We start from the raw sequence: 16,792 nt of genomic DNA on the forward strand, positions 1-16,792 counted from the left end.
CCACCCCAACCCCAACCCCAGCCAGGCAGAGAGGTGAGCACCAGGGCAGGGCCCAGTGCTGCTACAGCCCTTTGCTCATGTAGACGGAGGGACTCAGAGAGCTGGTGGGGCTTGGACCATGGGAAGCGTGAGCAGCCTGTACGTGGTGGGGGAAGGGGAGGCTGTGTAGAGAGTGTCCCCCTGAAACCCTACAGCTAGGCTGAAAATGTGGAGAGGGCTTTGCCTTCCTCCCAGCTCCACGTGCTCCTGCTTTCTTTCTACATGCCATGTAACTCTTGAGTTTCCTCCTTTTCAGCCTGGAAGGTGACCTTGGGCCTGGCCAGACTGGGCTCCCCCCACAGCTGAAGCAGGTCTGGGGTTTCCGGCATAGCCCTGAGCGAAGGCTGTTAGCTCTCAGGGCATCATCTCCTTTCCTGTGGTTGCAACCCCTCCTTGGGATCATGGGGCTCACGGTAGGAGGAGCTCTGTGTGTCAGACTGAAGGGCATTTGGGATCAGTGAGGTGGCACTGAGCTCCAGCTGCCTCCTCTCTGTGGGCCAGGGATTCAGCAAGCTTCAGCTCTTCATTGCAGGTGAAAAAGGGGCAGCTAACTTCTGCTCCTGATTAATGAATCTGCCCAGGCCAATCGGTAAATGCGCCTAATCAGCCTTTTGCATGTGCAATGAACCGGTTTGCGCACATAACCGCAGGCATCTGGGAGCACCCGGGCACCTCACACGTTTTTTAAATCTATCCCTTGAGATCCGTGTGTGCATCTATGCATGCCCAGGCCTCACCCTGCCCTCCCTCACACCTGTGTGTGCGCTGAAGTCCGGTCAGAACAGAGGTGGGGCTGGCCCTCTGCGGGGCCAGGGGTGTGCGCACGCGGCTTTCTTTGTGACCTGTTAATCTTCTTGGTGAAAGACACCCCTCTCCCTGACCTTCCCCTACAATCATTTGAAAGGCTGCAGGTTTTCCAGATGTGGAAACACACAAGCAGGAAAATATATGAAGTAGCCACCAAAACACCCCCAGCTTCCCGTGGCAGACCTGCCACAACCCTCTACAAAGCTGCATGAGTCTGGCTTGAAAAGGCCTTGTTCAGATCATTGTCCTTCAGTGGTGGAGTATGGATCTGACAAACGGGGTTTGTCCTGCCCGCTGGCCTGGCCTGCACAGGGAGGGAGCCTTTGTTAATTTCATGGCATGCTGGTGATAAAGCCCCACCCCACACACCAGCTGGTTCACAAAAAACCTGAAACAGCCACCCCCGTGAGAGATCACTGCCCCCAGCCTCTGGCCTGGGTTCGGGGCATGCCTGCAGAGCTGCGATGGGACACCGATCCCTGCAGACTCAGTATTTACCACCCGAGGCCCTAGAACCAAGCGCGGCCCCGCTGCGTTCCTCGCACAGGAGACTGAATGGCACAGAAGGCTCTGCAGAGTGGCAAACGCTGGGTGTGTGCTGGTGCCTGGCATTGCTGCAGCCCTGGGGCTTTTGCATCCTGACGACCCTGGAGTCCCAGGGAGTTTGGCCCTTGGCACTGGTATGAATCTGGCGTTTACCCTGCCAGGGCTGTTGCTGTTGGCTTGGCCTGGCCTCAAGCAACCACCTCATTCAGCTCCAGCTTTCTCCCTGTTGTCTCCAGCTCCTGCCGGCCCAGCTTCGCCGACGGGCTCCTTGGGATCCCAGGAGCTCCCTCCATCATGACCCCAACACTCTAGGGAGAATCCCCCACCACGCTCACCCCATGGGACGCTGGGATTATTAACCTTCCTATGTCCCCTTTACTCAGAGGCAGAAGTGCATCTGCCCCCATGGACTGGCACAGCTGTGGCAGGCATTTCAGGGTGTGTGTGTGGGTGGGTGGGGGAACAACGGGGAGGGGGCCCAACGTCATTCCCTTAATTCCAAGGCCCAGGGAATGGCGGGAACAGACTTCACACAGGAATGATGAAGGATTGCGCCTGTGATCTTGCCATGCTCCACCTTACCCCAGCACCCCCGGCACGCCCCAGCACCCAGTGTGTGTTCCAGCAACCAGGGCCCCACCTTTCCCCCAGAGCTCCGCATGCTTCAGCCCCACTTCCCAGGGCCCCCCTGTGCCCAGAGTAACTGGGGGTTGTGGTGCACTTCTGTACCCAGGGCGCTCAGCCTGCCCTGATTCCCCCACCCCCCATTCCGTGGCCCCTCCCACACCCTGCTCCCCAGCTCCGGCCAGTCCTCACACCCACAAGGAAGCTGCTCCCCAGCCTCTCCAGCCGGGCTCTGTGCAACCCCTCCTGCACCAGGTGCCCTGCCCCTTTGCCGGTGGCTAGAGGCCACACCATGGGGCGGCTCCAGGCTGTTTGAGCTCAGGTACAGGTGAGGTATTTCAGCACCAACAAAGACTCCCGCCTGGAGGGGAGGATGGACTCCTCTGGGCCCATCTGTGGGGGTGCCAGGGAGGCAGCCTGGACGCAACTGGGGCACAGGGAGGAAAACTTTGCCATGGCATTGCCTAGAGGGGGAGCTCGTCAAGGCAGAGCGGGGCAGGTAGCACCAGCTGACCTCGCCAACCCCTCTGGGATGGGGGGTAGAGCGGGGAGGTGCGGGGCCATCAGTGCGAATGAACACAAAGGCAAAATGCTAAGAAGATACTGGACAGCCACTCTCCAGGGCAGCGGAAGGCCGGGCTTGGCTGGCGGCCAGTGGGCTCTGACCAGCGACCCCCCTTGGGTTCTGGAAATGCACCATTGTGTCAGCCCCACGGTGGGGGTGGGGGGGCATGCTAGGCAGTTACATGGCTCCCGCGGTGGCCTACACCGTGGTCTCATACTCCAGCACCTCCTGCGAGGCCCCCATGCTGCGGTACTGCAGGCGTGGGGTAGCCGGAGAAGAATACTCCAGCGCTAGGATCGTCTTACGGAGCCGCCTGTCAATGAAATGGGCGTCCCAGGCAGGGTACTTCTTCCTGGGCAGATCTATTCGGATGACGGGCCCTTCTGTCCGGGGGGTGCGGGCAACAGGGGTTGGGGGGACGCTTGGCCTGACCTGAAAAACAGGCACGCAGCTGTCCCTGTCCCCTGGCACCCCTTCCCTCTCCCCCCCTGTAGTCCGTGGCAAGGAGCGCGGGGGGCTGGTGATTACGTCCTCCGGGGGTCCCACGCAGGCGGCCGGCGCCTTTTTGAAAATGCAGCCGCTGGTCTGGGGGCCGAACACTGGCCCGTTGGGGTGCAAGAGGCAGTAGTAGATGAACATGAAGAAGATGCCCAGGGCGAAGCTGGAGGAGACCACGCAGACGATGATTAAGGCGTCGAAGTCAGCGGTGGCCTGGCGGTCATAGTACATGTACCAGAGCCCGGTGAGGGCCGCGTTCTCCGCCAGCGTAATGGTATAGTAGATGGCCATGCGGCAGCGGCTCCGGCCCTCCTTCACGTTGAACCAGCAGAAGATGTAGATGATGCCCACCACCATGTTGTAGATGATCTCCTCCCATTTGGACATGCAGAAGTCCGTCTCCCCCTGGATGATCCAGAAGGTCATGATGCACCAATGCGTGACGATGAAGATGCCAAAGTAGAGCTGGAACACGGAGGCAAAGAGGGCGAAGGCAATGGCGCGGGCAGCGATGGTGAACAGGTGCCAGAGGATCTGCACCACTGCCCCCTTGTAGGACATGGGCATCTTGTCCTCACGCGAGTCCCGCAGCACCTTTTGGTAGGAGGCGATCATCCACGCCAGGGACACCAGGGAGGCCGAGGCCGAGAGACCTGCGGAGACACAGAATGAGTCAGGGAGTTGGAGGGGAGAGGAAGGAGAGGAACAGGAGGAGGGGATGGTATGAGATGGGAGGAAGAGGAAGGGAAGACAGAAGATGGAACATGGGTGTGGCCAGGCTGGATCAGATCCCAGCTCCCTCTAGCCCAGTGTCCTGTCTGTGCCAGAGCCCAACATCAGATCCTGCAGGGGAAGGGGTAAGAATCCGCAGGAGCAGATATGCGATAATCTGCCACCACATTAGGTCTCCTCCTGGTCCCTCAGTTAGAGACTCTGGCTTCAGCTCCAAAGCAGGAGGTTTTATGTCCCTTCCAGAATTTGACCATTAACTATTGACAGCTCTGGTTGTTTTCGTTATCCGTACAAGTGTCCAATCCCTTTTCGACTCTTGCTAAATTCTTGGCCTCAGTAACTCCCAGTGGCAGAGAGTTCCACAGTCTCCTCCCCCATTGTGTGAGAAACCCTTTCTGTCTCTCAGTTTTGAATTTGCCACCTTTTAATTTCGTGGCACGTCCCCGGCAGTGACAGGTGATGAGAGGGGGCAGGAAGGCTGGGATGGGGGCTGGGTCGGCGGGGGTCGTCCCTTACCCTGCAGGGGCTCAATGTTGTTCTGTTGCACCATGATGCTCAGCTGCAGCACCAGCTGGGGGGCGCTCTTCAGGAAGGTCTCCAGCAGCCGCAGCATGCTGATGTCCGCGCTCTCGAACATCATCCTCCAGTAGAAGTGGCGCTGTCTGTGCTCTGACTGCCAGCGGCTCTGGAGGCCGAGGTACAGGGTCCGGAGGTACCTGTGCAGGAGGCAGGGAAGACAGCGGGTGAGACTGGAGCGAGCCCGTGCTCCCCACTCGCTCGACCCCTGAATGTCAGAGACTGGCACGCGGCCCTGCTGCCCGGCCCAGCCATGCAGTCTAGGCTTGGGGTAGGCAGGCAGCGGCTGGTCCGGGGGATAAGAGCAAGGCCACAGAATACTGCATTGTGGGGCCAGGGTAAGGCACCGAAGTTTGGGAGACTCGAGGATCCTTCCAAGTATGTTCAGATTCATCCCGAGCACGTTCATAGCTGGCCACAGAAACCCGGGATGGGGGAGATGAGTATCCTCCTTCCCCTCGCAGCGAATAGGCCAGCTGGCATCGCGCTCCCCTCTGGCCCTGCAGTGGAGCAGAGGGGCAGGGGGCTGCCCGGTTGAATACCCCGCCTTTGGGACGAGACATTGAAGAGAGGTCCTTTCTCGCTCTCCTAACGAGGTATCCCGGCAGCAGGGGAGAACAGCCGCGTCCAGGCCAGCGCCCCCTCTCAGTGAAGCAGCTGCTAATGCATGGGGCTCAGGATCTTCCTCCTTGAGCTCTTGCCTGCCCTGAGTGTTTAACTCACTGCTTTGTGACACCCTTTGAGATCCCTGGGGTGCCAAAGGAACTCGGTAAAACTCCCACTCAGGTCTAATGTCCCATGCTCCCCCCTGAGGCTGACCCCGTTCTGCCAACACCTTTGCTGGGCAAGGAGACGCGTGACAGGACAAGTGAGTCCACTAGCAGATGCTTTCCTGTGCTCCTCCTGCTTGAAGTCTCTGTAGGAGCAGGATTTTATAACTGTACTATGAGAATTAATGTATGATTTGATTTCATCCTGCCAGCCACCCTTTTTGAATAGCAGAAAGGAATGACCCTCTGACAGACTACCAGTGTCTGTACTGATGTTAAGGCAGGGACAGACCAGCACAATCCTTACGCCTGATTATGGTCACCCTTTTGTTTTAGGATAAGTTATAATGTCTACTATGATTTCCTATATGTATTACAAATTAGGCACTCTAGTTAAATATACATTTCTTTGTTTTAAGGTTTAGTAAGTAAGAGACAGGATCTTGTATTGTGTCTATGTTAAGGAGATTAGAGGAAGGCTTAATTTACAATGTCTTTTGCTCAAAATAAACTGACACTGTTTGTATTCTCAAAGGTCTCTATAAAAAGACAGTTTGTGTGAATGAGGAGTGTTTGCATCAGGAAAAGATAAGGTGTGAAGGCCGTTGTTATAGCCAGATGGTCAAGGAAGAAGGAGTGAAGAGATTTAAGGACACCAGAGAACCGTCAACGTGCATCCATAATGAAGGAAGGGCAGATTGACGACCCTGAGGTGAAGGCTGACACCCCTAAAGACAGGACAATTGATTAAATTGGAATCAGGACAGGATGACCCTCTCGGAGGTGTATTGGAATGTTTACATCAAAAGATACACGAATGAAGAAGTAACCGGTCACAAAATGACACAGCAAAATCCATAGACTTCAACAGGGAAAAAAGACTATAAGAACAGGGTGCTTGGCCATGGGACTTTGGGTTCATCTTGCCACGCTCCGGGAGCATCGGATCACAACCAACAGAGCCCTGCTCCCCTTTGCGACCAGTCTGGCTGGCCACTAGATTGATCCAGACTCTGGACTGGTAACTATAAACATCGACTGGCAGGACTGTGTGCATGGGGTGTGTGATTGAAAAGCACACGCTAACTGTTGTATTCTCAATAAATGCGGCGTGCTGCCTTCTCCCCTATAAAGATCCCGTGTACTTCTTATAAGTATAACATTTTCTCCTCTGGCTCTGCATGTTAATAGCTGTTACTGGTCACGGGACAAGTGCTGAGCTCTTCCTCCTGGGTGCAGAGGGCCCCAAAGGCAGCCAGATTGGTGCCTGGTGGGGTAGGAGGATGCCGGGTTCCATGCAGGGATCCCGTGTTGTGTGCCATGAAACAGAGCCCTGTGCAGACGCCCTGCAGCCTTGTACAGGAGGCTTTTGTGGCTGGGGGGAATGTGGGAGAGGTAGAGGACTGGTCAGCCTGACTGCCAATCAGCAAGAGAGTAACCCAAACCCACCCTCACAGGGATCCAGGAGAGACTGGGCATGCTGGGCTCGGGCCAGGACAGGAACTGGGCATACCCAGATGCCCTTGAAGGGGATCCCCTCGCAGGATATGCAGGGCATCAGTGGGTACAGAGTCTGGCTAGGCTGCACATCCCCACAGTTGTTCATGCCACAGAGTCTGGCCTCTTTGTATACTGAGTCCCAGTATCTTTCCCTGGGATATCACGATACCTTTCGCCTTGTGAACGCGGAGTTCTGGTCTATTTCACTGGGATCACACCCACTCTCCCCTCCAGCGTGAGATCCCTGGTCTATCTCGCTGGGTTGCACACTGACCTGGGGGGTGCAGTTTGGCAGCACTGATCTCAGAGGGAGAACGTGGCACCTTGGCTTTCGGAAGTGGATATCTATTTTTTTCCCTAACCCGACTGAGGCCTGCCCCTCTTCCCCTGCCGTGCTGATCAGACAGGATAAAGGGAACAGCTGCTCTGACTGAGACCTCGGGAGCTGTATGCAGGAAACTCACAGGGTTTTGATGACGGAGCCTTCCCTGGCTCTGGCTGCTGCCATCACATGGCTTGTGCCTGCCATATGGTAGCCAGCGTGGGGTCAGCGGAGGTGTTTGTGTGGACACATGCTTGTGATTTACAAACAGGCGTCTTTTACCTTGCAAACAGCGACTGGACTCCCTTCCCCCCCCCCAGCAACAAGCCCGGGACCGACCAGCTGTGCTGGGTCTGTGGTGAGCCATTGCCAGAGGCCGAGGAAGAGGCTTTTGTGCTTTTACACTGCCCTCTGCTCCAGGCAGCTCCTATGCAGCCACTGGGCCACAGGAATCCTGTCTACATGACAATCTGAGGTGCGACTGTGGCATGTGTACACACCCCTAGCCTGGCTTTGATCTCACCATCTCCAGGAACAGCAGCGGGGAAGCTAGCCCTCAAGTACACCCCCAAGGCCAGTGTGTGCAGCCCTGCTGTTGTCTCTGCTATCACGGCTTCCCTGCTATTGGCACCGGAGCTAATTGGGGTACGTCTACGGTCACACCCCTGACTCCGGTGTAGACAGAGCCTTAGGTGAGCACAATTCAAGCTGCAAATTCCCTTCTGTCTTATAGCCCTGCCCCCAGGACTGATGCGGGGTGACTAGTCTGTGGGAATTGTCCACAGCCATGCACATCAGTGAGCAATGGCTCCAGCCGTGTGAGCTTAAACACAAAAAGGAAGCTTACAAGAATTGGAAACTTGGACAGATGACTAGGGAGGAGTATAAAGATATTGCTCGAGCCTGCAGGGGCAGAGTCATCAGGAAGGCCAAACCACAATTGGAGTTGCAGCTAGCAAGAAATGTGAAGGGGAACAAGTAGGGCTTCTACAGGTATGTTGGCGACAAGGAGGTCAGGGAAAGTGTGGGCCCCTTGCTGAATGAGGGAGGCAACCTAGGGACAGAGGATGTGGAAAAAGCTGGAGTACTCAACGCTTTTTTTGCCTCTGTCTTCACAGAGGTCAGCTCCTGGACTGCTGCACTGGGCAGCACAGCATGGGGAGGAGACGAGCAGCCCTCAATGGTGAAATAACACGTTCAGGACTATTTAGAAAAGCTGGACATGCACAAGTCCATGGGGCCGGATCTAATGCAGCCGAGGGTGCTGAGGGAGTTGGCGGATGTGATTGCAGAGCCATTGGCCGTTATCTTTGAAAACTCGTGGCGATGGGGGGAGGTCCCGGACAACTGGAACGAGGCAAATATCATGCTCATCTTTAAAAATGGGAAGGAGAATCTGGGGAACTACAGACCCATCAGCCTCACCTCAGTCCCTGGAAAACCATGGAGCAGGTCCCCAAGGAATCCACTGTGAAGCACTTGGAGGAGACGAAGGTGATTGGGAACAGTCAACATGGATTCACCAAGGGCAAGTCGTGCCTGACCAACCTGATTGTCTTCTGTGAGGAGATAACTGGCTCTGTGGATATGGGGAAAGCGGTGGACGCGATATACCTTGACTTTAGCAAAGCTTTTGATACAGTCTTCCACAATATTCTTGCCAGCAAGTTAAAGAAGTATGGGCTGGATGAATGGACTATAAGGTGGATAGAAAGCTGGCTAGATTGTCAGGCTCAACGGGTAGTGATCAATGGCTCCATTTCTAGTTGGCAGCCAGTATCAAGCAGAGTGCCCCAGAAGTTGGTCCTAGGGCCGGTTTTGTTCAACATCTTCATTAATGATGTAGAGGATGGGATGGATTGCACCTTCAGCAAATTCGTGGATGACACTAAGCTGGAGGCAGAGGTAGATACTATGGAGGGTAGGGATAGGGTCCAGAGTGACCTAGATAAATTGGAGGATTGGGCCAAAAGAAATCTGATGAAGTTTAACAAGGACAAGTGCAGAGTCCTGCACTTAGGATGGAAGAATCCCATGTACCGCTACAGACTGGGGACCGACTGGTTAAGCAGCAGTTCTGCAGAAAAGGAGCTGGGGAATACAGTGGACGAGAAGCTGGATATGAGTCAACAGTGTATCCTTGTTGCCAAGAAGACTAACGGCATATTGGGCTGCATTAGTAGAAGTATTGCCAGCAGATCGAGGGCAGTGATTATTCCCCTCTATTCAGCACTGGTGAGGCCACATCTGGAGTATTGCGTCCAGTTTTGGGACCCTCACTATAGCGGAGGGCAGCGAAAATGATCAGGGGGCTGGGGCACATGACTTATGAGAAAAGGCTGAGGGAACTGGGCTTATTTCGTCGACAGAAGAGAAGGGGGGTGGGGAGAGATTTGATAGCCGCCTTCAACTACATGAAGGGGGTTCCAAAGAGGATGGAGCTCAGCTGTCCTCAGTGGTGGCAGATGATAGAACAAGGAGCAATGGTCTCAAGTTGCAGTGGGGGAGGTCTAGGTAGGATATTAGGAAACACTATTTCATGCGGAGGGTGGTGAAACACTGGAATGGGTTCTCTAGGGAGGTGGTGGAATCTCCATCCTTAGAGGTTTTTAAGGTCAGGCTTGACAGAGCCCTGGCTGGGATAATTTAGTTGGGGTTGGTCCTGCTTTGAGCAGGGGGTTGGACTAGATTAGGGGTTCTCAAACTGGGGGTCAGGACCCCTCAGGGGGTCGTGAGGTTATTACATGGGGGGTCACGAGCTGTCAGCCTCCACTCCAAACCCCGCTTTGCCTCCAGCATTTATAATGGTGTTTGATATATAAAAAAGTGTTTTTAATTTATAAGGGGGGTCGCACTCAGCAGCTTGCTATGTGAAAGGGGTCGCCAGTGCACAAGTTTGAGAACCACTGGACCAGATGACCTACTTGTAGAACTGATCAATGAAATAGTTTTTAATTGTTCACTTTATTAATATAACTTCATAAGCAAAGTTTTTTGAATGAAACAACATTCATTCATAAAACCGGTTACCCCAATAACTGGCTAATTGAGTTTCACTTTCAATCCAATTGTTTTACACAGTTTCAACATTGTAACTTCTGCTCACTGTTTGTCATTCATTATACTTGTCTATATTGTAACTTCTGCTCACTGTTTGTCATTCCTTACACCTGTCCATATTGTAACTCAAACTCCATTTCAGCTTGTCCCAAACTCCATTTTAAAATGCTCACTCCATTTTGTAAACCCTGCTGCAACCTTCATTTTGCAAAACCCGGCTGTAATCTGATGAGTGTAGTTTAGATGTGGGAATGAGGGATGGATGGATGATGGAATCAACCTCCAGCCCCAGCCTGTCCTGATGAAATAAAGTGTAAACGCCAACGGCTGAAGATGCAGACAACAGCCCTGACAAAGCAAGAAGAGTCCACCCTCAAAAGTACAACTGAAGAAACTTCAAAGCCAGGTCCCAGGCTGAAAGACATATGTCTGCAATTGACGGGTGATCAGTCACACCGGACCCAGAGGCAGCCTGACACAGCAGGACCTATAGACTCTGGATTCATACTAAAGCCTATAAAAAGGATGGATGCGATGGAAGACTTTGGAGGGTAACATTCTGCTGCCAACATGGAAGGGCATTGGTGCATGCCCAACAGAGACCCAGCTCTTCCTTGTGCCCGGCTTTCCTGGCCAGTGAGCCGCTACAAGCTACGAACCCACGCCACGAACCCAAGCTACATTCAGGACTGGTAATTATACAGCAGCTGCAGAACATTTGGGGTGTGTGGGGTGTGTGTGTATACACAGGTATTAGAAATTAGTTATTGGTCATAAATCAAATTGTGTTATAATAAATGTGACATATTGTCTTGTCCCCTGAAATGATCCTGTGTAGTTTTATCTGCATAACATCTTGAGGTCTCTTCCAACCCTAATCTTCTATGATTCTATGATCCTATGATTCCCTGCAGGGTGCCCTGCCTGACCCAGGCCATAACGCCCCAGAGATCTGAGGTTCCCTACAGCAGTGCCCTGTCATCTCATGGTCTCACCCTTGCTGTTCATTATCTCACATTCACAGGTGCTCAAGGAAAACTGACCACAAGTGAGGGGAGCTACAATGCAGCTTGATTCACAGCCAGTCAGTGCTGGAGCTCCTGCCTTACCCAGCTCAGGGGCCAGGTATTCACCGCCAGAGGCTCTCCCCAGCTGCCTGTGGCTCTCACCAGGGCACTGGGGACAAACAGCCTCGGTGCTCACAGTCAATTACATCCTCTGAATTATACACTAGACATCCAATTCCTCTCTCTCTCCTCGCCCCGGGAAGGAGGAGAACTGTGCCAGCTGGGGAGCTGGATCCCTGGGGAAAGGGCGTCCCGAGAGGGCATAGCTGAGCCCCAGTGGTGGAGCAGGGCTGAGGAGCTGGTTGCTGGTCTGTGCTCCACACTGCTCTGCTACTCAAACCACCTCACGTAGGTGTTGGAAGGCGGGAGACAAATGACTGGGAAAACAGAAAGATTAAGCAAAAGGAAGTGGGACTATAAAGCTCCCTCCCAACCTAGTAAAACTGTCACGCAAACTGATGGCCTTTGTATCAGATTCATAAAATGCTGTCAGTCGACTCCATTAGCTGGTGAGTGCCAGGAGAAAGCCGTATCCCAGCACTTTAAGCCCATATATCAGCTCCAAGGAGGTGGGCTTGGCCCCGCTCTGGCTGCTGGAAGACACCAAGGCCTGGCGCCCCCCCTGTGGTGCAGCCAGGAACGTGCTGGCCGCCTCGGGAGAGCCTGAGCAAAGTTCATTTTCTCAGCTGCAATAAGTCACTGCTCCTGAGCGACTATTCCTGGGAAATGGGCTCCTTGCTGTGGGGGATTTGATAAAAGGCAGAGCGGAGACAGGGCCATATCTAGCCAGCGAACAGACAAATTACACTCCGCTGGCACCTTCAACACATACGTCTTTCCCAAGGAGCAAAGCCCCCCAACTCACAGCCCGCGCGAGCACTCAGCTGCAGCTGCCATCTGTTCCAGCTGAGAGTTCCTCCTGGTTCAGTGCTTGCCTCCTCCCCATTCTTAGTGCAGGAAGTGTTGGCCCAACACATACAGAGCAGATCTCTTGGAAGATTTCAGTGCATGGAGAAGGGAAGGGAAGAATGGTCCCACCGAGCCCCGCGGGACTTGCAGCAGGAGTCTCTGGGTGTGATTTCCCCTGAATAACGCAGCTCCAAGCAAGGCCGTGTGGATGTCAAGCAACAGGGGCTGGTGTTCCCAAGCTGGGCTACCTCCCAGCCTGTGCAAAACCCCAGTGATCTTCGAGCAGGGAAAGAAAGGAAGAACGTGCTGCAGCGGAAATCCTGGGCAGGGGCGATGTGCTGGGGAAGGATGGCAAAGGACGGGTCTAGAGTCCTTTTCCATAACAGCTTCTCACACTCAGCCGCAGCTCCTTCTGGCTGCCTTGTGCTAGGAGCCCTCTTTACCCAGACTGGGGCTACGGGAGGCTGTGGGACCAGAGGGGGTGAACTGCCCAGCGAATGCTCTCAAAGGGGTGGGGCACCAGTGCTAGAAAGTTCTGCTCTTGAAAAGATCAACTTTGCAAAGCCAGAAGTTTGGTATGGAGCGGCCCAGGCATCTGCTCTCGGGCGTGGGGTTGGCTTTCTGCTTGGATTCTTTTGGAGTCCCTGGCTGTGAGGGAGCTCTCAGATATTGGAGTCTGCTGGCACTCCAGGGATTAGGAATCAAAGTTTCTATTTCCATGGCCTTGCTATAATTCCCAGGGAGAGAAGCTAATGCTAGGCCAGAGCTGAGAAACCAGCACTCAGGAGCAGAGCTGAAGAAATACCTGATTTGTCAGTTTGGTGGCTGAACTGAAAAATCCCAGGGGAAAACTGGTTTGTTTCGAGCCAAACTGACTTTTGGGTGTCTTGGTGGAATAAAATACAGAAGAAAATACGTGGGGGTCAACATGAAATATTTCCAATTACACCTAGCCTAGCCTCTGTTTGCCAGAAGCTGAGAATGGCGACAGGGGATGGATCACTTGATGATTCCCTGTTCTGTTCATTCCCTCGGGGGCACCTGGCATTGGCCACTGTTGGAAGACAGGATTCTGGACTACATGGACCTTTGGTCTGACCCAGTATGGCCACTCTTATGTTCAAATGTCAAATCAAACCAGACGTTTTAAAATGGTTCATTTCAATTTTTTTAAAAGCAAAACGCTTCCAGATTTTTGATATTTTAGTTGTCAGCCAAAGGCATTTGCTGAATTCACTCTGAATTCATGGACAGTGTAGGGGTCCTGAAAAATGCATTTCTCACCAAATTTCCTATGTGCCAAAAATATTTCACCCAGCTCTGCTCAGGGGGTATGAAGAGAGGGAGTCCATAACAGGGAGTCTGGGGGCGACTTTGGACAAGTGGGCAAACAGGAGTGAACAAGGCAGGGTCTATTTACCAGCCAGAGCTAGCTAGTGCTCACTCATGTGCTAGGAGTAACTTGAGGGTTAGGAAAAAGAAAAGGACGTCTTGTGGTATCTTAGAGACTAACAAATTTATCTGAGCATAAGCTTTAGGGTTAGGGTTGTATCCGCGACAGGCTGAGGGTCATCCAGCAGCGGCAGGTGGCCAGCAGCAGGTTCATCGGGGTGTGGAGTACCTAGACCATGCAGAATGCAGGGATCCAAGGAACGTCTATATCAGTCTTGAGGCCAAGCACCTTTCTGCAGGACAGAATCGCCCCAAGGGGGATAAAGGAGAGAGAGCAAGGTGCAAAGCTGCAGCTAGGACACATGGGCAAGACAAGAGGGAGCAGTGAAGCAATTCCTATCATTGTGCAATAGCCACAGACACGCGCCTGTGAACACACCCAGAGAGGGATCGTTCCTCTTACTGGGCCAAATTCAAGCCTAGTGCAAACTGGTGCCTCACCATTGGTTTCAGTGGTGTTTTGCCTGATTACACCAGCCCTGGACTTGATCCCGTGGTTTCTCAGTCCCTGGCTTATGGAGAAACACACTGTTCAGAGTGTGCAAAGAGGAAGGCATCACTGCCAGGTAGTGGTCCCTCAGGCGGCTCTCCCCGGCCCAGACCCACACATTCCACCTCACCCTCCGGCCCGGACAGCGCTCCACCCTTGGTCTCCTCCAGCCCAAACTTCTGCCACACCCGCTCCCTAGGGCAGGTTAACAGCCCCCTGAAAGCTGCCGCTCGGTTCCCCACAGGGACGTACCGTCGCAGCAGCACTCCACATCCAAGTCCAGACCCACGGGACCAGCCCCCTTCCAGACTGCCCCTCAGGCAAGACCTGGGGTGCCACAGGTACCCCCACTCATCATGCCACCCACCAGGCACGCAGCGACCCGCAGAGACCCACAGCTCCCAGAGCATGGCGGCAGGGCTTTGTGACGGAGGAAGAAGAGAGGGGGAAAGTGCAAGACGCAGCGAGGGAAGGAGAGCAGATGAGAGAAGGTAGCAGCTGGCATCTGGGGGGCCAGGGCAGGGCCGCTGGGACCTGAACTAGAGCTCATTCTCAGACCCCCACCAGGAACTGGGAGTAAAGGAGCAGGAAGCCAGGGGCAGGCGGAAGATATTTGATCCTGCCCTGGGAATAGTGGCTGCTTTTTGCTCAGGCAAGAGCTCTAATAGGAGCAGTCATTTGTATACCGAAGCAGTCAAATGAATTTACCCCAGAGGGTGGGAAGATGCGGGAGAGCCGGTGGCACCGGTGCTCAGGTAGGGATGGGTGGGGAGGGGGAAGCTCCTAGAGATCTTGGGTCTTTCTGTGTCTCTCTCACTGCAGCCCAATAGCCAAGCCTTCTTGGCAAACAAACTGCACAACCCTTCTCCAGTGAAACATGCACCACTCGCCCCTGAAACCACCTTTTCCTTATTCACACACTGAGCTGGGTGCTGCAGGCCGTGACTGTCCCGGGCACTGGGGCACCCTCGCGGCTGCTGCTCTGTGCGTGGAGGAGGAGCTGGATGGCAGAACTCGCACAGTGGCTTCCCTCAGCCTCCTGTGAAGGAGACTTTCCTTCGCCTCTTGCACACACTGGCAATGGAAACCCCCAGGGAAGGGAGCCCGGCCCCGAAGGATGCTCAGGAGACAGCAGGGAGAGAAATTTGCTGGGAGAGGCAGATGGACTCTTGGAGCCTGAAGGTTCCAGAGCAGCTGAAAAGTGACAATTGGTTTGACAGAAGAAACAGCAACGTGGGGTAATGTGGAGGGGTGCGTGGGCAGGGGTGGGTGGGCGCGCGTGTGGGCCCTGGAACCAGGGAGCAGCAGAGGAGGGAGAGACACCCCTAGAGACAAAGGAGAGATAGATAATGAGCCAGAAAGAGCGTGTGGCAGCTGGGCCCAGAGAGGAGAGACAGGGCCAGAAATCAGCAGGGCTGCCCAGGAGAGCCGCAGAGCACTGGGCCCTGTGTATGCAGGCACGGCCACTTGGGAGTAAATCCAGAGCCTGCAAGGGACGGAGGCCTTGCCCCTTCCTCCCCCAGAGCCTGCCAGGCTGCTGTGCCAGGCTGCTCCGCCGGGGATGCGGGTGCGATGGAATGCCGCACTGCCCAAGGGGGGCTCCCTTGGTGCCAGAATCCCGCAGTGCCAGAACACCGCCAGCCGACTGCCTTGCTGCGCCAGAGCCCGGCTGCCCACGCCAGACAGATGCCCACCTTCCCTGCCAATATTCTCTGGTGGGAATATGTGCCTGTGCTGGATTTAACCAACTATACAGCGCCTCTGCGGCTTGCAGAGCTGAAGCACGGCAGAGACACCTGCCCATGAAAGCCTGGGACCCTGCAGAACTGGAGCCCTGCTGGAAATCCCCTCAGTGGTGGGTGAAGCCCCCTGCAGCTGGTGCACTGGAAAGGGGCATCTGGTCTGTAGGACAGCAGACACCAGGGAGCTGAATGAAAAATGGGGGGGTGAGAGCAGAGGAGAAGTAAAGCAGCCTGAGTGAGCCAGCCAGCTGAGGGACCGGGAGGGGAGAGGCAGAGCCAGGCAAGGCTGGGCTGGGCAGTGGAGCCCGGAGGGAGGAGAGTCAGGGCTAGGGGTGTATCACCGCAGACAGAGAGGAGCCCTTCTGCTGTCACTGAGCTGACAGCTCCCTGGCTGGCTGCATTACCAAGGACACTGACATGTGACAGTGATTGTTAATCCTGCGCTTTCAATATTCAGCAGGGCGGGGGATTTACTGGGCTCTTGACAATTTTCCAGCCACTCGGAAGGGCCAGAATACCTGGCAATGGCTCTTAATGGCGGAAACCTTCATCAATCACTGTGGGAAGGACAGGGAAGGGCCGGGATGACAGGAGAGCCATATCCCCGGGGGGAGAAACTCTGCCACCCAGCAAGCCACCCCTGTGCCCGCCCAGCCTCGCGCCACGCCGGCTTTCTGTTTACAGGCAGGCTCATAGAAGCTGCGTAAGTAACTAACCCTCAAACCTGTGCACCTCGGCCCAGGGTCTCATTCCTGGCAGTCACCCTGAGCACCCGCACTGCGTCCAGCCCTGGGGGGCACGGGCTGAAAAGTGACTGGGGGTAGCTCCCCCACACTGAGCAGCAGAGCCAGAGGCCAAGTCAAGGGGGGGGCTTGCAGCAGAACCCCAACAGACTCGCCATAGGCGCTAGAGGCTACCCCAGCCCTTATACTCTCAGGGTCCAGAGGGGCAGGGACAGGCCCGCCTCCCCCCATCACTGCCCACTAGGAACTTCAACCTTGGGCAGCAGGGGGCCCTGTCTTGCTGGAGTGGGGATCCACATGTGGATTTCTCAGGGAAGACCCACAGGCTACCCCAGTGAGTCCTTGAGGCT

General features: G+C 54.8%; 1 protein-coding gene across 1 annotated transcript in view; it reads right to left on the reverse strand.

Moving 5' to 3' along the window:
* The window catches only part of XKR7 (XK related 7), a gene marked incomplete at its 5' end in the record, with an annotated part of 33,958 nt that continues 17,166 nt past the window's right edge, over positions 1 to 16,792 (reverse strand). The window contains 2 exons of the mRNA XM_084645997.1: positions 1 to 3,732; positions 4,328 to 4,527. Coding sequence (XP_084502123.1) covers positions 2,780 to 3,732; positions 4,328 to 4,527 — 1,153 coding nt within the window. The 3' untranslated portion in view covers positions 1 to 2,779. The remainder of the gene's footprint in view (positions 3,733 to 4,327; positions 4,528 to 16,792) is intronic.

The sequence above is a fragment of the Lepidochelys olivacea genome (genome assembly GCF_965140295.1).
Source record: "Lepidochelys olivacea isolate rLepOli2 genome assembly, chromosome: 13".
Lineage (NCBI taxonomy): Eukaryota > Metazoa > Chordata > Testudines > Cheloniidae > Lepidochelys > Lepidochelys olivacea.